The sequence below is a fragment of the Coffea arabica genome, chromosome 3c (genome assembly GCF_036785885.1).
Source record: "Coffea arabica cultivar ET-39 chromosome 3c, Coffea Arabica ET-39 HiFi, whole genome shotgun sequence".
Lineage (NCBI taxonomy): Eukaryota > Viridiplantae > Streptophyta > Magnoliopsida > Gentianales > Rubiaceae > Coffea > Coffea arabica.
Genome location: NC_092314.1, coordinates 12,669,889 through 12,693,685, shown reverse-complemented (window position 1 = coordinate 12,693,685; position 23,797 = coordinate 12,669,889). Strand labels below are relative to the sequence as shown.

At 42.0% G+C, this 23,797-nt stretch overlaps 1 protein-coding gene and 1 pseudogene across 1 annotated transcript; one reads left to right on the top strand and one right to left on the bottom strand.

Moving 5' to 3' along the window:
* Positions 1 to 5,857: 5,857 nt before the first annotated feature.
* Positions 5,858 to 8,816, bottom strand: LOC140037637 (putative late blight resistance protein homolog R1B-14; annotated as a pseudogene).
* A 6,662-nt stretch (positions 8,817 to 15,478) lies between these two features.
* On the top strand, positions 15,479 to 19,827 carry LOC140037814 (uncharacterized). Its single transcript, XM_072082952.1, has 6 exons — positions 15,479 to 16,406; positions 16,527 to 17,147; positions 17,745 to 18,656; positions 18,816 to 19,457; positions 19,521 to 19,601; positions 19,817 to 19,827. Exons 1-6 carry the CDS (start codon positions 15,479 to 15,481, stop codon positions 19,825 to 19,827), a joined length of 3,195 nt encoding a protein of 1,064 aa, XP_071939053.1.
* The last annotated feature ends 3,970 nt before the right edge of the window (positions 19,828 to 23,797 follow it).

Genomic DNA, 23,797 nt, shown 5'->3' with positions numbered 1-23,797 from the left:
ACTGTCCTTTGCATCAGTGGTATCAGAGCTGGGTTACGCCAGCTCCAATCATCGATGGCAGAGGGCACTAGGTCTCAGGATGTCAGGAAAATGGAGGAACAAGTCAGAGCTTTGCTGAAGGAGCAGCAGGAGCAATTTGAGAGGGAAATGGCGGCTCTGCGGAATTTGGTGATCGAGCTTCACACACAGAAGGCTCAGGGCGAGGGGAACAGCTCTCCTCACCATTCGGATACTCCAACAAGTAGCAGGGGAGGATATCAAGTTCCTTCGCGACTGTCACGTATTGACTTCCCGAAATTCAACGGGGAGGACTTCCGAGGATGGTTGTACAAGAGCGAGCAGTTTTTTGAAGTGGATGGCACTCCTGGCTCAGTCAAGGTCAAAATAGCGGCCATGAATTTGGAAGGTAAGGCTCTTCAATGGCACCAAATTTTCATGAAATCTAGGCTTACTCGTGAACCCCCTGTGTGGGAAGAATACGTAAGGGAGCTGTCCTCAAGGTTTGGCGATTCCCTGTACGACGATCCAATGGGCGAATTGAAGAGCTTGAAGCAGTCTGGGACAGTACAAGACTACCACGATCTGTTTGAAGAACTACTCAACAGAGTGGACCTCCCAGAAGATTACGCTACAAGTTGTTTTCTGAGCGGGTTGAAGCCCGAAATCCAGTTGACTGTACGGATGTTCATGCCTAAAAGTGTGCAACATGCCAGAATTCTGGCCAAGATCGAAGAAGCAAAGATATCAGTACAATCGAATGGAAAGGTGACACCCAAACCTTTCACGAATTATTATGATCGCACTGGTACCACACCAATCCATGTGAATGCTCTTAAGCCTAAATGGAAGACGGACTCTAAGGCAGTGCTGCCCCTGCCTACGTTTCCAGCACTCCCTAGCAATGAAAGACAAAAGGAGCTAGTTGTTAGGAGGCCTTTCAGGAAATTGAGTAGGGCAGAAATGGATGAAAAAAGGGCACGAGGACTTTGTTTCTGGTGCGATGAGAGGTTTACTGCTGGGCATAGGTGCGGGAGTAAGCAATTCCACCGACTGGAGGTTTGGGATGATGAATCAGATAAGGATGAGACGGAAACAGATGAGGAAGGGGGTACGGTCGATGAGGGACAGTTAGCTCATATTTCCCTCAATGCCATGACTAACATGACTGTTCCTAATTTCAGGACAATGAGGGTCACTGGGCATGTGGGAAGGCAGTCTGTGAACATTTTCATAGACTGTGGTAGCTCACATAATTTTATCCACCCCAAGGTTGCACAAAAGCTGGGATTAAGTACACGGCAGGTTGACCCCCTAATTGTAGAAGTAGCAGACGGAAACAAGTTGACTACTCGTGAACTCTGTTCAGGCTTCACCTGGAAAATGCAGGGGCAAGAGTTTAAGGCCGACTTGTTGGTACTACCTGTGGGTGGATGCGAAGTAGTATTGGGAATGCAGTGGTTAACCACCATTGGGGACGTGAAATGGAACTTTAGGGATCTCAGGATGGAGTTCTTGTCGGATGGCCACAAGGTGGTCTTGAGGGGAATGAAGCAACATGGGCTACAGTTGGTGAAACAGAGAAAAATGCAGAGGCTACTCCAAAAGCCTGAACAAATTGCAGGAGCTCAAATCTGCCTAATCAGGATGATCCAAGAGCCGGAGCTAGAACCATTACCTCTTTCTAGTATTGCTGTAGGAACCAGTGGTGAGCAGGTTAGTCAATCGTTGGGTCTGGATTCTTTGTTAAATGAATATGATGATTTGTTTCAAGAACCAAATGGCTTACCTCCTGAAAGATTGCATGATCATAGAATTGTTTTAAAAGAAGGTACGGAACCTATCAATGTAAGACCTTATAGGTATCCGGCCTTCCAGAAGGGAGAAATTGAAAAATTGATCGCTGAAATGCTTGTGTGTGGGCTCATCAGAGCTAGCTCTAGTCCATTCTCTTCACCAGTAGTTTTGGTGAAAAAGAAGGATGGGTCCTGGCGAATGTGTGTTGACTATAGGCAGCTAAACAATGCCACAATAAAGAATAAATTTCCCATTCCTTTAATAGAAGAGTTGTTGGATGAACTTTTTGGAGCTAAGTTCTTCACCAAATTAGATTTGAGGTCTGGTTATCACCAGATTAGAATGAAAACTGAAGATGTGGAGAAGACAGCCTTTAGAACTCACGATGGCCACTATGAGTTTCTAGTTATGCCCTTTGGGCTAACTAATGCTCCTTCAACATTTCAAGGTCTAATGAATGACATTTTTAGGCCATTCTTGCGGAAGTTTATTTTGGTTTTCTTTGATGACATTTTGGTATACAGTGGCGGTTGGGAGGAGCACCTGCAGCATCTGAGTGTGGTGTTTGAACTACTGAGAAGTCATGAACTGAAGGTAAAAAGAAGTAAATGTGCTTTTGCTCAGCAGCAAATTGACTATTTGGGGCATATTATCAATGCAGAAGGCGTCCAAGCTGATCCCAAGAAAACTGATGCCATTCGGAGTTGGCCACTGCCGCAGACAGTCAAGGAATTGAGAGGATTTCTGGGTCTCACTGGGTATTATAGGAGGTTCATACGAGATTATGGTAAAATTACAAAGCCTTTAACTGACTTGCTTAAAAAGAATCAGTTTCAGTGGCACGATGGAGCTACTCAAGCTTTTAAGAAGTTGCAGGAAGTTATGAGTAGCCCCCCTGTCCTAGCTCTGCCAGATTTTAGCCAGGAATTCATCGTGGAGACAGATGCATCTGGGAATGGGATTGGGGCGGTGTTAATGCAAAAAAGGAAACCGCTAGCTTTCTTCAGCAAGTCATTGGGGTCCAAGCATCAAGCTCTATCAGTATACGAAAAGGAAATGTTAGCCATAGTCACTGCCATTTTGAAGTGGAGAGCTTACTTGGTGGGAAGGCATTTCGTCATTAAAACGGACCATCAGAGCTTGAAGTACATTATTGAACAAAGGGTACATACACCACTGCAACAGAAATGGATAGCCAAGCTGATGGGGTATGACTATGAAATACAATATAAGAAGGGGAGTGACAACGTTGTGGCAGATGCATTATCCAGGCAACCTCAGGAGGGCAGTTCTCTATGTACCATGGTCACTATCACAACGTCCTTGATCAGGGACATACAGCAGAGTTGGCAACAGGATGCAGTAGTTCAGGACTTGATCCAGAGGTTAGCCAATAATGGTCCGTGCTCGAGCAACTACTCGTGGCACCAGGGAGTGTTAAAGAGGAAGGGAAAACTGGTGGTTGGCAATGACCCGTCTTTAAGGGGCAGATTGATTACCTTGTGGCATTCGAGCTCACAAGGGGGGCATTCTGGAATTGAGGTAACGTACAGGAGGCTTAAGCAGATCTTGTACTGGCCATTCATGTTCAAGGATGTGGCTCATTTTGTAGCAGCATGCGACATCTGCCAAAGAAATAAACCAGATAATGTAGCTTATCCGGGCTTATTACAACCTCTACCCATACCTCAGAGGATCTGGTCTGACATCTCTATGGATTTTATCGAAGGCTTACCTCTCTCACATGGCAAGAAGGTGATTTTCGTGGTGGTCGATAGGCTCAGTAAATATGCCCACTTCATGGCCGTAGCTCATCCTTACACAGCCATCTCCATTGCACAGCTCTTCATGGACCAGGTTTACAGGTTGCATGGTCTTCCCCAGACCATTGTTAGTGATCGAGACCCCATCTTTCTAAGCTCCTTCTGGCGAGAAATTTTCAGGTTGCAGCAGGTTCAGTTGAACATGTCTTCTTCTTATCACCCTCAGAGCGACGGTCAGACAGAGGTAGTCAACAGATGTCTGGAGAACTATTTAAGATGTATGACGGGTGACCATCCCAGAGAATGGAGTTCGTGGTTGCCAATGGCAGAGTACTGGTATAACACAAATTTCCATTCTTCTGCTAAGTTCACTCCATATGAAATTGTCTATGGGCAGCCGGCCCCTCTTCACATTCCATACCTACCTGAGGCCACAGCATGTGCTTCCGTGGATAGGAGCTTACAAGCTAGGGAGAAGGTCATTCACTCCTTGAGACATAATCTGTCCAAGGCTCAACATCGAATGAAGCAGTTAGCTGATAAGCATAGGTCGGAGAGGGAACTTGCGGTTGGTGACTGGGTTTATGTGAAACTTCAGCCTTACAGACAGCATTCCCTACGTTCTCACCACTGTCAGAAGCTGTCACCTCGCTACTTTGGTCCATTTCAGGTGTTGGCAAGGATAGGAGCAGTGGCCTACAAGTTAGCTTTACCTTCGCATGCCCGTATCCATGACACATTCCATATCTCCTTGCTCAAAAAGAAGGTTGGCACAGGGGGCACTCAAGCTCAGATTCCCGCAGGAATTACACACCAAGGACAGATGTTGGCAGAGCCCATAGCTGTTCTTGACAGACGTCTGGTCAAGCGTGGGCGAGTTGCGGCTACACAGGTGCTGGTTCAATGGAGTAACAGCTTTCCCGAAGATGCAACTTGGGAGTACTTGCAGGACTTGCGGCTACAGTTCCCTCATTTCAATCCTTGAGGACAAGGATTGTTTTGAGAGGCGGGTATTGATACACGTGAACGGGGTTACGTAAGTTTAGGGGCTGCATGTGCGTGCATGGGGTTTGCATGGAGGGCCACAGCTGGGTTTTGTTGCAGTTAGTTACTGAAAGTTGTTACAGTTAGTTAGTACTGATTTGTAAGATTCTTATGACATCAGCAGATGTCATAAGTTTGTTAGCCGGTTATAAGCTCACCGTCTTAGCACTTATAAAAGGCGAAGATGGGCACCAGTAGAAGACAGACAAAATCTGGGAAATTTGTTATATCGGCACTTTCCATTTCTTCTGTAATCTTTCCTTCTTTATTCAAGTCAATAAAGTTCTCTTGGCTTTCGGATTACTTCTCCGCCAGTTTTTGTAATTCCTAAGTCAGAGATTGAGGACCTCTACTGTCCTTTGCATCAAATTCCGCTTTGTAAGAATCAGAGTTCAGTACCTTCCTGCTAACGTTATTTTCTCCATTCATAAAAGTCTTGGGGTTGTTCTTGATTCATTATTGCAACAGATTATAGATTATGATGTTGAAAAATTAGTTTTTGTGACGTTTTTTATTGCTTATAGATTTGGTAGCTAAAATCTATAATACCCAAATAGTAGTTTTTACTGATACTAATTATTCTTTATAATCAATTTCTATAATCAAATTTTATAAAATCTAAAGCAATCGAAAAAACAAGACCTTAACAGGTATCGACTTCATTGTCACTTGGCTCAACAACAATGAGTGAATCATTATATGTTTTCGTCAAAGAGACGTTTACCAGAAAATGAGCATCTTTTGAAGCAGGTACTGGCTCTTTGATGCACTGCCATAACCATGGGACCTAATCTGCTAAAGAATCTCCACTGCAAAAACAATTGGTATATGATGGCAACATTAACAGAAAAGTTACAATTTCAAAGGAAGTGACTGGCGAAGGGTCTTACTAAACAAAGAGGAATATGAAATTATAATCAGAACATTTTGAAGTTGCAGACATCCTTCTTAAAGGAACTTAAAGTCCCATACTTCATTCTTTGCAAAAATTCTCCAGCTTGAAGAAGTAAAATATGATTCTGAAAATTTAGCAAATCTCGAAGTTGGATATCCTAAATCCAAACCCAAGAATATGGAGCAAGCCACGTAATGCCTTTTGCAATCCCCATTGCAATTTTTACCGTAAACCTGTTGTGAGTAAAAAAGAGATGATCATAGAGGTTTCCAAATTGGGCTATCATATTCTTCCAAGAATCATGAGCTCAAACATAAATTGTCAATCAATTCTATCAAAATGATGGAGTTTGAACCTCAAATAGAAAAAAAAAAAAAAAAAAAAAAAAAAAAAAAAAGATAACAAAGTTCCTTGATGGCAAATTGACACATGTTTGAAAACAAAGAGCACAAAACCATCATTAAATTCAGCAAAACGAAATTACACAAAATAGGCCAACGGCAAAATATCTGAATAATCTCGTTGATTGTTTCCACCATATCTTGACAAGAAAAGAGCCATCGATCCTTTCCAATTTTTACCTTAATCTTCCACAAAAGCACCAAAGAAAGTCAGACCACGCAGATGATCAATTACAATTTGAAGAGGAAAACCGCCGCAGCACTCCCTGATGATATCATCAAGAAAAAAACAGAGCAATAATTAGTTGTTTGTCATCAATTTCAATGTGCTCGTGCATGCATTACAGGCAATTGAAGTCCAAATAAGCTACCAAAAGGTAAATATAAATTAACTGAAAAAAGCATGATTATTTCTACAAGCAATTAATGGTAATGACAAAAAAAATTACCAGATATTGCACCAGCTGATGCCCTTCAATATTTTACATAATGATCTTCAGATTCTCATTTCCAAAATCTTTCTGTGCTTCTTCAATTTCCCGTACTAAAGATTTGACACCATCTCCACAAACCTTCAACTGAATTGTTTCAAGAGTTGGAATAAACCCTAAACAAGCAAGCATCATTTTCAATTTAGAAATTCCGTCCAGTTTTAATTGCTGAAGACACGGGAAGTAATAACCATCACTGTTAGGGTCTGCCTCTATCCACTCCGCAACTTTTACATATTCCAAAGTCAAGACCCTGAGTTTAGGGAATCCTCCTTCCATCAGCTCCCATCTTTGGCCGTCCATTGACAGCCATCTTAACTTGAGGACTTCAAGGTTGGGTAGTTGTTGACAGCCATCTTAACTTGAGGACTTCAAGGTTGGGTAGTTGTTCAATCAATGACATTTTACCACAGGGAAGACCCAGAGCTTCAAGACTCAACTTCTTCAAATTCTTGGGAAAGGAAAGCTCAACATGTTCCCGTGAATCTGAGGAGTAATTGCCCCGCCAGGTGAGTGATTCTAGGCATTCTAGTTGCCTCATGTTCAACACTCCATTTCCAGTCTGACGATCGGAAATTTTAAGTCTGCGAACGTTGGGAATCCTTCTCAATAAGTTCTCTCCCTCTTCATAAAGATACAAACAAGGAGCGTGTCTAAATTGGGTAAAGTGGAGAGGTTTTCAACACCGTTGTCGTTGGAAGAAAGACCAATAACAACGCCACCCCTCAAACAGACATGCCTCAACTTCTTCATGTTCCAGATGCTATCTGGCAATGAAACAACCGAGGTGGAATATAGACAAAAGGTTTCCAAATGTGAGAGCTTGGCTACAGATGGTGGAATGAATTTCATGTGCCGAGCTGTAAGGGCTACGTACCTCAAACCAAGAAGTGATTCGACTTCAGTTGGAAGCTCCTTCAGCCTTAGGTTAATGCCCTCTAAATTCAAAACGTTAAGATGTTTGTAGATGCAAAAAAGGAAGGAGATATTAAGCAAGTCAAACTCACATCCTGGAGTAGCACCAAAGAATAGCAGAGTACCTAAATATGGACAAAATAGCTTTGACTTTATAAAATCTTCTCCACTGGAGCAAATGGACAACCGAGGTAGGTTGGGAGGCTCATTAAAGGTAGAAAGCTCATCATATATTCATATCCTCGCAGGACCTGAAGGAAATTCTTTTCTTTCGCCTCGCCCTTACAGAACTCAATTATCAAATCGTGAATGTAACAAGTTTTGACTCCACCAATGGATCTGTTCTTACCTACCATAACTAGGTTTCGGCCAATTAGGTCCATCAGATATTCTTCTGCAATATCCTCTAATCTCTTTCCTTCAATTATTTCCACAAACCCTTCTGCAATCCAGAGACACATCAACTTCTTGGCACCAATTTTTTCATCTTCTCGAAATGCAGCAAAATACAGCAAGCATGCCTTCAAGTGATATGGGAGATGCTCATAACTAAGCTCCATCGACCTTTTGCATTGTTCTGCATCAGACACGGTGGTTGAAGTTAAACTTTCAGCAAATTCTTCCCAAACACAAATATCATGCTCTATAGTTGCTTGGACTCCAGCTACAACAACAAGTGCAAGTGGCAATCCCCAGCACTTTTTGACAATCTCCATGCCCCATCCATGCAATGCTTGAGAACATTCTTCTTCTTCTCCAAACACCTTCTTCTGCAGCAATTCGAAACTCTCTTCGACAGTAAGGCGGCGAATCTTGTGAGGTTCTCCACCATATTGAACCTGTGAAGCTACATTAGAAGATCGACTAGTGAAGATGATTCTACTTTGGTTTTTGCCATCTGGGAATGAAATTCTCAGCTCATTCCATACCTTAATGTCCCAGACATCATCAAAAACAACAAGATACCTCTTCCGCTTCAGCTTTTGTAGAGCTTGTCAAGTAATTCATGTTCATCCAAGTTTTTAAGCTCTTCATCCATCCCAGACTGCTCTTCATCGGAGCACAAAATTTGTATTAACAAGCTTTTCTTGTTAAATTCTTGAGAAACAGTGCACCAAAGACGAATGGGGAAGTGACAGGTTACTGAACTATTATTGTAAACTTTTTTGGCTAAAGTCGACTTACCAAGCCCAGCCATTCCCACAATGGGAACAATTTCCACCTGTTTTGATCCCCTTACAAGTCGTTCAATTACTTTTGCTGCCTCATCATCAAGACCAACCATGATTTCACGAGCTATTGGCATTTTACCTTGTGATAGCATGCGGCTAGAAGTCTGGCTAACTTCTGGTGCTCTTAAGCTATGAGAGGAATTAGGAAGACTCTGTATGGTACTTGAGACACTGAGCCGATCCTCAAAATCCTTGATAAGTGTTTCAATTACTTTTTCATTCTCATCATCGGGACCAACCATGACTTCATGGTCTATTGGCATTTTACCTTTTGATAGCATGCGGCTGGAAGTCTGGCTAATTTCTGGTGCTCTTAAGCTATGAGAGGAATTAGGAACTCTCTATAGTACTTGAGACACTGATCTGATCCTTAAAATGCTTGATATGGATGTTGGTATTGGCCAGCATATCACAAAAATCAAGAACCTGGGTGGATCCTGAGAAGCTAACTTCTCCTTCTATCACTCTGCTCAGAGTGGGCGAGAATATTAAAATGCCTGCCTCACCAAGGAGAGCTGTATGGTACTTGAGACACTGAGCCGATCCTCAAAATCCTTGATAAGTGTTTCAATTACTTTTTCATTCTCATCATCGGGACCAACCATGACTTCATGGTCTATTGGCATTTTACCTTTTGATAGCATGCGGCTGGAAGTCTGGCTAACTTCTGGTGCCCTTAAGCTATGAGAGGAATTAGGAAGACTCTCTATAGTACTTGAGACACTGATCTGATCCTTAAAATGCTTGATATGGATGTTGGTATTGGCCAGCATATCACAAAAATCAAGAACCTGGGTGGATCCTGAGAAGCTAACTTCTCCTTCTATCACTCTGCTCAGAGTGGGCGAGAATATTAAAATGCCTGCCTCACCAAGGAGAGCTCCAATTTTTTCATTTTGTTCATCCATCATCTCATGATGCTCCCTTAAAATGCTTCTCAAAAACCTCAGTCCTGCATAGAGTATTCGCATTTCATCTTTCATAGAATCCACAAAGCTAGAGCTGCAGCATAACAACTCCCAGAGACGACTTATCAGAGAATCATTGAAGTTGTTCAATATCTGCTCATCCATCACTGCTGTATGTAATGATGCTGAGGAGTACTTCATTATAAATCTCGTAGACATGAAAATCAACCGCTCTGATGCTGAGGAGTTCGAAGCTGCAAGTACTTCTGTAGTATAACCCAGGATTGTGAATTGCCTCAAAATCATCCCAAAAGGACCACATGTAAGAGAGGCGTGCTGCGGTCAAAGCCACCACTTCAAACTGAGCCAATAGTAAGGCAGGAATATCTGCGGTTCCTCGCATTTTGGCAAAGGGAATGAAGCTTTTCAAGAATGTCAGCTTTGCTTCAAGATCTTGGACTTGAGCACTCAAAGGACCATAATCACTAATATGCCAATCCATATCGTCATTTGTCAAATCTGCTAGATTTTGGAGGATGAGGTCTATGAATTCCAACAGTTCATCATCTGTCATACAAGAATTTGATTGAAATGACCTGCTGCTTGCCAAAGCAAAGTAAATTTGGATGATTTCTTGCTTCAGTGATTTGATCTGTTTCTCAAGTTCCCTGAACATGCTATCATAACTACCAATAGTATAGTTCTCAATTTCTGATCTAAGGGAAAGAGAGTGAATATCCTCCTCATATTTGTGAAAGGTATCTTCGATGCAAGATAAGAAAGATGGAAGACTCGCCTTCTTCACAACATTGTCAGATTCCAAGTAAAAATCATTGCTTTGGCTCCACTTTCTAGCACACATAAGAAATGTTTTGAGAAATTTCATGTCTTTGATTGCATCACGAACATCGCAAAGAACATAACTGTCTCGGGAGGTTTTCAGAATTAACTCTAGACCAGGTAAGACACGATCGATGCTGCAAGTGGAGGCCATCTCCATCTCTTTTGGAGGGATTTTCGTCAGTTTCATTCCCATATTTTAAGAGAGAAACAAATCTCACTAACTGCAGAGCTAGCAAGTATTTCTTTCCTGAAAATTGCTTATTTGTTTCTGGTGAGAAGGTGAAGAAAAGTATTGAGACAATCAACCGTTCAACTAGGTGGAATTGGCATCAAGGTGGCCCCCAGGCAATGATAATCAATTATTCAACTAGGTGGAATTGGAGCCAGGCACCCAAAATCCAAATTTATCTTAAACTAATTATAAATGAAAATTGATAAAAATTAGTTGACTCTGTCATCAACATTTTATTAGGGAAATTTGATATTAGGGATCACATAAAAGCCTATGTTTTAAGACAATAACAGCAGTGGCTAGGGTGATTTTTGATGATTTTATTGTCCAAAGCAAGAGTTGTCCAGAGGAACAGCCCCTTCTCTATTATACATTTATATTATTGCCTCAATAAAGCAAAAAAGAAAAAACCACTTGCAGACACATTCAAGTAGTGGGTCCGATTTCATAGATTGTAGGGTAAATTACATTTTACCCCCCTGTGGTTTACTCTTTTTTTACATAACCCTTCTATGGTTTCAAAAGCTATACATAACCCCCTCATGGTTTGGATTAAAGTGTCAAAGTAACGGAAATAGTCACTCGTAACGGAACTTCTAAAAATGTCGAAATTACCCTTATAAATACATGACACATTAACCCCCTATGATTTTTATATTTTACCATATAACCCCCTTATGGTTTAATACTTTACCATATAACCCCCTTATGATTTTTAAAATATACACATAACCCCCCTTGGTTAATACATAAATTTCAACCTTACATAAGGGTATTTTTGACATTTTAGGTGATGCCGTTAAGAGTGACTATTTCCGTTACTTTGACACTTTAATCCAAACCATAAGGGGGTTATGTATAGCTTTTGAAACCATATGGGGGTTATGTGAAAAAATGCTAAACCACAGGGGGGTAAAGTGAAATTTGCCCTAGATTGTATTCCATTCCCACACAATGGGGTCCGGTTTTAATATGTTTAATTCCACCTTCTTATCACGAGGCAATCAGTTTAATATATATATATATATTTTTTTTTCTTGCTCCACAGTTTAATACGTTAAACTTTATAATTAGGAAGAACAGAAAACAAAGAAACATCAAAATATAAATGATCCAAGAGACGTCACAATATAAATGATCAAAATATAATGAACCTTCAAGCTACTAGCTCTCTAATTTTCTTCCATTATTGTTTTCTTTCTTGAGCAAACCACTAGATTTGATCACTTTCGCTTCTAATTATTAATAATCATGACCATTGATCTTGGAGATTAATAACCATGACCAACAAAGTAAAAAGTATGAGAAAAAATAATTGAGGGCTTCTTCAACCCTTGAAATTGTGGAAGCAGAGAATTTGGGATTTCTGCAATGAATAGTGTCAATTATATCATAAAATATATGCATTACAATAATAAATGTAAACTCTAAGATAATAAATATAAACAGTAATACGATAACTTGCAAAATTAATGTTACCAATATACAATGATCAAAGAAAATGATTGGATTAAAGAAGTGAAAATTGCTACTAATTCATAGTAGTACTTCTTTTCAAGAGGTCAGGACTTAAATGCACACTCATTATTTGTACAAAATTATCTACGTATTTCATAAACATATTTTTCAATCACTTTTTTATTTCATATATATCACATCAAAAAAATAATATAATACTTTTTAAAAAAATTATTCCAAATAATCTCATATTCAAACACAAGTTATATGCCCATTTCAGTGTTACTTGGGCCATGGGAAATTAATTCTAGTCTTCTCATTACTCATTAGTCTTCCTTCCACATCTGGGGGACCATTTGGAAAGTGATAGGGTGCAATTTTTCTTTTTATTTTATTACTAATTTCCCCTATTACCTGATTTGATGTGGATTAATTACTGGATTCTACTCATTTTTCTTAATTTACACTTACCTCAGGGAGTAGATCAAAAATTACCACAACCACTGCTATTTTGACAGTCATCAGGCAGGAAGTAAAAGAGGAGGCTTGCAAGGGCATTTTTGGGAAAAGGGACACAAGTCCTTTTCGGTCATTTGACCAACGTCTTGTTTTACCTACCTGGGAGCGCCGCACAGTGGAGCGAGAGGGATCCATCAGATAAAAAAGGAAAAAAAGAGGATCAGAGGGGGGAGCTTTTTTCTGATTCGGAGCTTCCTCGGCTGCAGCTTAGCAGAAATGATAGCTTGACTTTTTCCCTTGTTTTCTATTTTTAGCTTCAGATACTCACGGATGATAGGAAAAAGCATTGCTTAGCTTGAGATTGTTGACTTTTCCCCTAGAAATGCTTTTTGCTTGTCATACGCATGGCAGGCATTAGAAATTGGTAGCTTTTGACTTTTCTTCATGTTAAATGTTTAGAGTTTTTCTACCTTTCCTCGTAAGCCATCCGTAGTGAGGCAGAGGATCATTTCATGTAACTTTGCTATTTCCCCCTGGTTGGAGCGGATTGAGTTCTCAAAAATCAATGACAATGGCCGCAGCTTTATCTTCAATTTCTGGTGGGTTTAGTTCATCAATTATGAACTAATTTTCCAATTCTAGTCAAGGAGCAACGAAGGCTCTGGTTCGCCTAAAAATTGTGAGATTGTTTTAATCTAAACTTTTCCTTTTATTTATGGATATCCGCATATTTCGTGATTGCTACGCTTATGGTTATTTAATTAATTGATTGTCTTGGATTCGGATAATTAATTGATTTGGTAACCTATAGTCAATTGGGGCATTAAATCCGTAATTGTTTAATTGTCCTGAAACAATGACAACTGGCACGATTAGATTCGTGTCAGGGGGATACGCGGGCTAATCTAAAATAACCCTGGTAGTGTGTTGTTTGGTTAGAATAGGGCTCCTCTAATACGTAAGGCAATTGGGGAATTAAATGCTACGGGCGTACCTAGGATTATTTCTCAATTAGAGCAGTGATTAACGGGCGTACCTTGATCACCGACACAGTAAGGAGGGGTTGACTGCCATCGCTTGTTTGGTAGTTATAACCTATTTATTGGTAAATAATTGGGATTGTCTTGCATCAATGATCAATTAGATGAACCATTGCTGAAGTTACTTCTTGGCTAGATCTTTAATTAATATTATCTTGATTTTAGTGAAGTGCCATTTGGTTTTTGGTTGTCTACTTTATTGCATTTTTAATTGTTCCCTTGTTTTAATAGATTTAGGACTTTAATTATTGTCATTCTAAGTTCAGTGAATCGTGATTTAATTTATAATTAGTCATTTATTTTTATTTTCTTATTTGAATTCATTTGGTTGTCGTTGTTCCTACAAAATCACCCCCTGTGTTATTTTGAATTTCTTAAGAAACAAATATACCCAATCCCTGTGGATACGACCCTACTTGCCCTGTCTTCAAATTCATAATTATTTGTGAAAATAAATAACCATTCCATTCGGGTATATCGGATCAAGCAAACTCTTCGGGAACAGGGTGAATCAAGTAACCCATTGCACACCTAGAGTCCCTGCTCCAGTACTTGGAATCGGGTTTGGTCATTTTAACTGGCAAATAGGTTTTATTTTATTATTGCACAGGCTTCGACAACCTGTCAATTTTTGGCGCCGCTGCCGGGGACTGGCGTTATTATTTGTTTCTTTTTTTAAATTCAATTTTTGTCCTAATTTTCTGGTTTTCTTCTAGTGTATGCCTCGATCTTCTCGCACAGGTGATTTGATTTTTGACCCTGAGGTAGAGAAGATCGCGCGTAGAACGAGAAAGGAAACCAGACAGCTCCGAGAAGAGCACTCCAGTGCTACATCTCAAAGACCCGAGTCAGAAGTTGAACCAACAGATTCGTTTGGTAACACTTCGAGTGACTCTGACCAGGAGGAGGGCACCATGGCTAATGCACAAACATTAAGGGAGTTGGCTGCTCCTGATTTAACTCAGCAGCCTTTATGCATTACTTTCCCCGCTTTAAATGACAACATTCCATTTGAACTAAAATCTGGTCTGATTCAGCTTTTACCCTCTTTTCATGGTTTACCAGGTGAAGAGCCGTATAAGCATCTGCAGGAGTTTGATGTCGTGTGCAATAGTATGAAACCCCCGGGAATCACAGAAGAGCAGATAAAAATGAGGGCATTCCCCTTCTCCTTGAAAGATTCTGCGAAGGACTGGCTGTACTACCTGTCACCAGATAGCATCACCACGTGGGGCCAATTGAAGAAAAAATTTTTGGATAAATATTTTCCTGCGTCCAGGGCTGCAAGTCTAAGGAAAGAAATTTGTGGGATCAAGCAGCATCCAGGGGAGTCACTTTACGAATATTGGGAACGGTATAAGAACTTGTTGCGCAGGTGCCCCCAACACCAAATAAGTGAGCAGTTGATCATACAATATTTTTATGAGGGGCTCCTTTTTAGAGACAGGAGCATCATTGATGCTGCAAGTGGAGGGACACTGGTGAACAAAACCCCTCAGGAACCACGGGAGTTAATAGAGGGGATGGCAGAGAATTCACAGCAATTCAGTACAAGAGAGGATGTTCCAATACGTAGGGTGAATGAGATAGAGACACCATCTATGCAGCAGCAGCTAAATGAGTTGACTGCGTTTGTTAGGCAACAGGCTGTGAGAAATGCATCACAAGCCAGGGTATGCGGGATTTGCACTGGTATAGGTCACTCTGCAGACATGTGCCCAATGATTCAGGAAGAAACTGCAGAACAGGTGAACATGGCTGACCACGCGCCCGCGCCAAGGAAGCAGTACGACCCTTACTCAAGCACCTACAACCCCGGGTGGAGAGATCATCCCAACCTCAGTTATGGAGGGAATAGGCAACCCAACTTCACGCCGAACAGGCAGTCTAACTTTGTGCCAAATAAGTCACTAGGGTACCAGCAGCAATACCAACCCCGACCACCTCCGCCCCCTCAATCTGGTTCATCTATGGAGGAGATGCTGAAATAAATGATGACAACCATGGCGCAAAATCAGCAAAGGACGGAGGCAGCTATTATGCAAAATCAGCAAAGGACGGACTCCGAAATGCAGGACATAAGGAATCAGATAAGTCAAATGGCCACCAAAACTAACCGTTTGGAGTCCCAGAACCAAGGGAAGCTGCCATCTCAACCGGAGTTGAATCCGAAGAACGTGAGCGCAATGACCCTAAGGAGTGGGAAAGAAATTCAGAGGCCTGAACCTGTGATTCATAAGGACAAGGATGAAGAGAAGATCGAAAATGAGTTTGAAAGGGAGGACAGCAATGGTGCAGATCCAAAGGTACTTCCTGACCCAATAAATACAGTTAAAACTAACCCGCCTCCTTTTCCTAGCAGGTTGGAAAAATCGAAGAAACAGGATAAGGAGAAGGAGATCTTGGAGGTTTTTCGCAAGGTTGAGATAAATATCCCCCTCTTAGACGCCATCAAACAAATACCAAAATATGCCAAGTTCCTAAGGGACTTGTGTGTCAACCGAAGGCGATTGAGGGGGGATGAAAGGATTATTGTTGGGGAAAACGTGTCTGCGGTCCTACAGAGAAAGCTCCCACCAAAGTGCGGGGACCCAGGTATGTTTACTATTCCCTGTAGGATAGGTAATACTGTGATCAGAAGGGCCATGTTGGATCTGGGAGCATCAATTAATGTCATGCCTAAATCTATCTATGCTTCTTTGAAACTAGGTCCATTAAAAGAAATTGGAATAATTATTCAATTAGCTGACCGAACTAATGCATATCTTGATGGGTTGATTGAAGATGTGTTGGTAAAGGTTAATGATTTGGTGTTTCCAGCTGATTTTTATGTACTTGATATGGATGATGATCACTCCCCTGATCCCTCACCTTTGTTATTGGGTAGACCTTTTATGAGCACAGCACAGACGAAAATTGATGTTAATAAGGGTACCTTGTCCATGGAATTTGATGGGGAAATTGTGCATTTTAATATTTTTGATACTATGAAGTACCCCTCGAACTCCAACTTTTGCTCAATTTTCTCTGTGAGTACTATTGACCCTGTAGTGCAGGAAGTGTTTGAAACTGATGGCAGGGATGAGCTGGAGGTGGTTTTAACCAAGCACCTCGAGTTGGAGACAACTCCTCAGGTGGAGTGGAGTGAGGATTTAAAATGCACAATAGGTGCATTACACTCATTGCAGACCACCACGAAAAGGTATGAAGTCTTACCTATTTTTACTCCCGAGCCTCACCAGAGGGTATTGCCATCTGTGGTGCAGGCACCTGTACTGGAGTTGAAACCTCTACCAGAGCACCTGAAATATGCATATCTGGGTGATAATGAGACACTTCCAGTGATTATCTCATCAGCACTGTCAAAAATTCAGGAGGAAAAATTGATCCGGGTCCTTCGGGAGCATAAAGAGGCGATAGGCTGGACGATCGCAGACATTAAGGGGATCAGTCCGGCCATCTGTATGCACCGGATTAGGCTAAAAGAGGATGCCAAACCTGTTAGGCAGGCTCAAAGAAGGCTCAATCCCCTCATGATGGAAGTTGTAAAGAAAGAGATTTTAAAATTGTTAGATGTGGGGATTATTTTTGCAATATCAGATAGCCCTTGGGTGAGCCCGGTCCAGGTAGTCCCAAAGAAGGCAGGAGTGACGGTAGAGGCCAACCAAACGGGTGAGCTCGTGCCAGTGCGCAAACCCACTGGATGGAGGCAATGTATAGACTACCGTAGGCTAAACACCGTCACCAAAAAGAACCATTTCTCTCTCCCTTTCATTGACCAAATGGTTGAACATTTAGCTGGTAGAGCTTATTATTGCTTTTTGGATGGATTTTCAGGATACTTTCAGATAGCAATTGTCCCAGAGGATCAAGAGAAGACAACTTTCACGTGCCCGTTCGGGACCTTTGCCTACAGACGAATGCCATTCGGGTTATGCAATGCACCTGCAACATTTCAGAGGTGTATGGTAAGTATTTTTTCTGAATATGTGAAGAAAATTATTGAAGTTTTCATGGACGATTTCAGTGTATATGGTGATAGTTTTGATACGTGTTTAGATAACCTGAAATTGATCCTGATAAGGTGTATAGAGACTAATCTTGTGCTTAATTGGGAAAAATGTCATTTTATGGTTGAGCACGGGATAGTCCTGGGTCATATTGTATCGTCTAAGGGCATAGAAGTTGACAAGGCTAAAATAAACATTATTTCTGCATTACCTTATCCCGCGAGTGTGCGGGAGGTGCGTTCTTTTCTTGGACATGCAGGTTTTTATCGAAGGTTCATCAGGGACTTTTCAAAAATTGGAGCCCCGTTGTTCCAACTCCTACAAAAGGATGTGACCTTCGAATTCAATGACAAATGTGAGAAGGCCTTCGACAAGTTGAAAGAATTGTTGACTTCACCCCCAATCATCCAACCCCCTGACTGGAGTATACCATTTGAGATTATGTGCGATGCCAGTGATCATGCCGTAGGGGCTGTATTGGGGCAAAGAGTAGGGAAGGCAGCTCACGTCATCTATTATGCATCCCGAGCATTGAATGGAGCCCAGTTGAATTACTCCACCACTGAGAAGGAACTTCTTGCAGTTATTTTTGCTTTAGAAAAATTCAGGTCATATTTGCTAGGTGCTAAAGTAATTGTATTTTCTGACCATGCAGCATTAAGGTACCTAATGACCAAGAAAGATGCAAAGCCGAGACTCATCAGGTGGATATTGCTACTACAGGAATTTGACCTGGAGATAAGAGACAAAAAAGGCTCAGAAAATCTAGTAGCAGACCATTTAAGTCGCATACCAATTGGAGAGGATAATGAGCCGTTGAGGGATGCATTCCCTGAAGAGCATTTATTTTCCTTAAATTCTCAATTGCCTTGGTATGCTGATTTGGTCAATTATCTAGTAACGGGTGATTTTCCTGCAGGTTGGCCAAAATCGAAAAAGGATAAATTGAAGAGTGACGCCAAGTATTTCATCTGGGACGACCCGTACCTGTGGAAGAGATGTGCCGACCAAATAATGAGGAGATGTGTAAGTGAAGTGGAGTTTCAATCAATTTTAGCTTTTTGTCATACTTTTGCCTGTGGAGGTCATTTTGAACCTAAGAGAACTGCTCATAAAGTTTTAGAAAGTGGATTTTATTGGCCTTCATTGTTTAAAGATGCCTATGTGTTTTGTAAGTCCTGTGATCGCTGTCAAAGGGTAGGTAATATAGCCCGTAGGGATCAAATGCCCCAGGTTCCGTTGATTTTTGTTGAAATTTTTGATGTCTGGGGTATAGATTTCATGGGGCCTTTTCCTACTTCATTTGGTTTTTTATATATTTTGCTGGCAGTTGATTATGTGTCTAAATGGGTGAAGGCTAAGGCCACTCGAACTAATGACTCGAAAGTAGTTGCAGATTTTATCAGGTCTAATATTTTTGTGCGATTTGGAATGCCTAAAGCTATTGTCAGTGATAGGGGAACGCACTTTTGCAACAAAACCATAGCTGCGTTGTTTCGCAAGTATGGTGTACTCCACAGGGTCTCAACGTCATACCACCCTCAGACCAACGGTCAAGCGGAGGTGTCGAATCGGGAGATTAAGTCCATTTTAGAGAAAATGGTGCGCCCTGATAGGAAAGATTGGAGCCAAAGGTTGGAGGACGCACTCTGGGCCTATCGGACGGCGTACAAGACTCCTATAGGGATGTCACCGTACAGGTTGGTATTTGGGAAGCCGTGTCACCTTCCAGTGGAGTTCGAGCACAAGCCTTTTTGGGCGATAAAGCAATGTAATATGAATCTAGAAGAGGCCGGTGTTCAACGGAAGCTGGATTTGCAAGAATTGGAGGAGATCCGGAACGAAGCATACGAAAACGCCTTGATTTATAAGGAGAAAAGCCGGGCATTTCATGACCAACAAATTTCAAGAAGAACATTTGAAGTTGGTCAGAAGGTCCTCCTATACCAATCAAGGCTCAAGCTATTCCCAGGTAAGCTACGTTCCCGTTGGATTGGACCTTTTATTGTAACTCATGTTTTTCCCTATGGTGCAGTTGAAATCCAGAGTGCTAAGACAGACAACAAATTTGTGGTGAATGGACACCGTTTCAAATATTATTACGAAGGATTTTCAGGTAGGGAGGTGGAGACAATAAGGCTGACGCACCACCGTGTCCTAATTAGTGACACTTTACCATGTCTAGCCAAAGACATTAAAGAAAGGCGCTCATTGGGAGGCAACCCAACTGTTCCTTTTAATTGTTTGTTCAATTTCGTGTGGTAGTTTAGAGGTGTTCTCCTTGAATTCGACTGATTTTGGGTTTCAGTTTTCGTTTTTGCTGATTTATAGGTGCCCTTTAGTCATGACGCGCCCGCGTGGTGATGTGCAGGAGGCTCACGAACAGAAACTTCTGAAACTTCTGGGAGCTCTCTTGCTCTCTTGACTTGCCCGCGTCACGTTCGAGGGAAAGGTAAGGATTCAAAAAAAAAAAAAATTTTATTTAAAAAAAAAGTCGAAATCAATTTCAAGAAAAGAAAAAAAAAGAGAAAGGAAAATTATTTCCGTGGCTCAAAGAGCCTCATAATTGGAAGAAAAAAAAGAAAAGAAACATTTTTGGGGAAAAACAAAACAAACAGCAATTTCTCTCTTTTTCTTTTTCTTCTTTTCTTTCTTTCTTTCTTCTTCTTTCTTTCTCTTTTCTTTCTTTCTTCTCCCCTGTTTCCTCTTCTTCTCTGTTGTCCGATTCCCTTTGCCCGCCGCCGAACTCACGCACGCTGCCACACACCCACGGCCCCGCTGCCCCCCCACATCCGTTCGCCACCCACGGACGTCAACCCTCCGCCAGATCTGCTTCGCTGCTGAAGCTCCATCGACGCCGCCGCTGCTACATCTCCACCGTCGCCCACGCGACTTCCTCCGCACGTGGCCACGAGCCCACGGGTACGCGCAGCAGCCTCTATCCAGCAGCCGTGCTCCGCACACGGACACCGCCATCTACTTCCAGCCCGTCAGCTGCCTTCCACTCCTGCCCGCAACTTCTCGACAAGGCCCGCGACTCCAGTGGCCGGCGCAGCCGCCACTTCCCTCACGCTCCAGCCGCGGCCACACTGCGAGCCACCGCCGCTCTCTCGCGGCTGCCCAGCTCTGCTCCTCCACCCATTGCGCGCCGCCGCGGGCTGCCTCTGATAGGTTGCATTTTAGTGGGTATTTTGGGCATTATTGCACAATTAATTGACTAAATATTTTCGTTAATTGGATGGATTCTACTGATATTTTGTTTTGGTGCTAATTGCAGGAATGGTTGCTGAAAAGCGCTTAAATTTAACTTTTAGAAGATTCATCGGACGTGGGGCCCGTTTGAGAAGCTGAAGAAACCTAATTGTAATAGATTTTATTTTAATATATTTCTAGAGAGTCTGGCTGCAATTTTAAGAAGTAACAATTTGTAATTTATCTCTGGTGCGGCTTAGGTTGAGGGGGTGGTTGTTTTTCCTTTGTTTTAGTTTTTCTTCTCTGGCTCCGGAAAAGGGGAGAGACGGCCGCAGTTTGGTAGAGGGAAAAGGATTGAGAGCCGCATTCTGCACTTTGTATCATTTTTTCCATCTTTCGTTGAATGTGGAGCTCCTGGAGTTTTTAACTATCTTTGACCAAGAAATCAAGCAATTGAAATTGTTTTCTCGTATGCTTGCCTAGCACAAAACACAAAAGGAAGAAAGCAAGGCAGCCGCAATTGTTGACTTGCATCCTTGCTTTTCTAGCTTAAGCAAATTGATTGAAAACAAGGCCAATAAAAGCATTCCCTTTGGTACGCCTGGTGAGAACAAGGCAGGAGAAAAAGGTAAATCTCGCATGACCGCGTAGGCCACTCTGGAAAAAGGCAACAAAAGATCCGATCTGGCAACTTTTTCCAATTCTCCACGCGCCGCTTGCCCTTCATTAATGGAGGGCTAATTCTCCAATTCTAGTCAAGGGGGCAACTGACGAATTGGTTCATCGATTACTGTGAGATCTAAATCATTCTTTATTATTTTCTTCATTTATTGGTATTTATATATTTCCTGTTCCTAATTGTTATAGCCTTATGTATGATTGATTAGTGCGCAATAATTAATTGTTTATATAGGCTATTTTGCTATATAGGGGTAATTGAATCCGTAATTGTTCGTTATCCCTATTCCAGTAGCAACTGGCATAATTGGATTTGTGCCAGGAGAATATTTGATCTGGCTTGAATAAACCCTCGTAGCGTGTTTGTTAGTTAGGATTGGGCCTTTCTAATTATTAATGCAAACCAGAAATTAAATCCTACGGTCGTACCTATGGTTGTTTTTGGGTTAGGGAAATAGTTAACGGTCGTACCTTGACTATCGATAAATTAAGGAAGGGTTGGTTGTTTATCGCGTGTATAACAACTATAACTGATCTATTAATAAATGTTGGAATTATTTCTGTATCAATGATCAGTGCATGAACCATTTCTGAAGTGTACCCTTGGTTAGACTCTCCTAATTATTTCTTTTAATTAATTACTTTTCTGCAGTTAAATTGTTTAGTTAGAATTTAATCCTAAAACCCCCCATACCTTGGACTCTAGAAGAAACGAATTATCCCAAGTCCCTGTGGATTCGATCCTACTCACCGCTATATACAAAATCTGTATTTTTCTCGAGTAGGTATTTATTATTGAACAGGTTCGGCACCTGTCAGCCTCCCCAATTCCAGCTCTTCGCGCACCACCCAGCTGCTCTGCACGCGAAGCTCTCCTCTCTTCGATTCGCCACCAGCCGCGCGCCTCCCTCGGCCCTTCCCCGCTACTATCCCATTTCGTTTGGCTACCCTCTACGGTGAAAGTATTTGGAACCTGTTCCTCAAATTCTTAATATTGCTTGGTATTGTTGGGGTTGCTTAATAGTGGTGTCGTTGCTTATTGGGGGTTATTTCTTCAATTGTGTGATTTCCGCCAGTGGTACTGGATGGTCTATTTTTGCTTGGAACTGCTATTTCTCTTGGGTTGTGTTAAATTATGCAATTAATTGGCCAACTGGAGCCATTTGTTGGGACTTTGGGTGAGCTGAATTGCTGTGATTGTTTGTTGACTTTGGGGGACACTTTGAACCTCACGTTGCTTGTGGACATTGGTTGACTCCTTATGCATTACTGGGCACTATTTTGCTTGAATTGCTGGATAATTTGCTGAGGTTTCTTTTGGGATTTTAGTCGAGTTATTTCTGCAATTTCTTGATGCTTTAGAGAGACTGGCCGCGTGCATTACTTGTTGAGATTGGTAATATTCAGTTTAATTACTTGTTAAATTGCTGATTTGGTGAAGGAGCCTTACTGCATCGGGCTACTTATTGACTGCGGTGGACTGGCATACTTGCTGGGGTTACTTTCATTGCTATAGTCACTGAGCTCATACCAGTTGGTTCGCCATCTGTGGGGCATTGGGCAGTTTTACTTGCTAAAATTCTTTCGTTTGTTATTAATTGGGTTACTACTGGGAGATTTTTGCTTTGTTGTTTGCTGAGTTTCTTTTGCTAGTTGCTTCTGCTGGTTTCTATACTTGTTGGATCTTCTGTTGCTTTGAGTTAACTGGTGGGAGACATGGTGAGACCAAAATCCTCCTCTAGGTCTAGGGCCTCTCAGTCTCAACCCCCTCCACAAGCCTCTATTCCTGTCAACTCACCTACCAACCTACCCTCCTCTTCTAGTGTTCGAACCCGTTTGGGTAGGGGTAGGGGTGCGCAGGTAGATACCCCAACTCACTTTGGGGGGCACCTAACCTTCACTAGACCCGCCGATCAGCAGAGATATGCTAAGGTCTGCGAGCGGCGTATTACACCAAGCAAGACTTGGGAAAAATTAACCGTCATGGGTCTAGGCATACGAGAGGAGGTCGAGCAGATGTTTACAGCCATCGGGTGGCGCTCATATCTCGATATCTTATGCCCCGCCTTTGTCGAGTTGACTCGGGAGTTTTACTCCACCTTTGAGTTCGAGTTACCTACGAGATACACCGTTGACACACCACAGGTCATTCATTTCCGGCTCATGGGTCGAGAGTTCAATTTCTCCATTACCCAATTCAATCGGGCATTTGGGTTTATCACTAGAGAGTATGCTGGGACTAGGGAGTATGCAGAGAGTGCCTGTGACTACATAGAGCCGTTCCTCTCCCACTACCATGATGTGTGGGAAGACATGTCCGTCGATCAGCAGCGCTACGATCCTTCCCGGTCTAGGAGCTCCTTTCTTAAGGACCCTAGTGCCCGCTATGTTCAGCGTTTCTTAGCCTACAGCTACTCGGGGCGCAAGGACAGCTCTGGCATA

Excerpts from the sequence above, each read along its gene's own strand:
- LOC140037814 (XM_072082952.1), top strand. The coding sequence starts at position 15,479 with ATGGCGCAAAATCAGCAAAGGACGGAGGCAGCTATTATGCAAAATCAG. Across the intron at positions 16,407-16,526 it reads GAAAATTGATGTTAATAAGG|TGCAGGAAGTGTTTGAAACT; the intron begins GTACCTTGTCCA and ends TTGACCCTGTAG. Across the intron at positions 18,657-18,815 it reads TAAAGATGCCTATGTGTTTT|TTGATTATGTGTCTAAATGG; the intron begins GTAAGTCCTGTG and ends TTTTGCTGGCAG.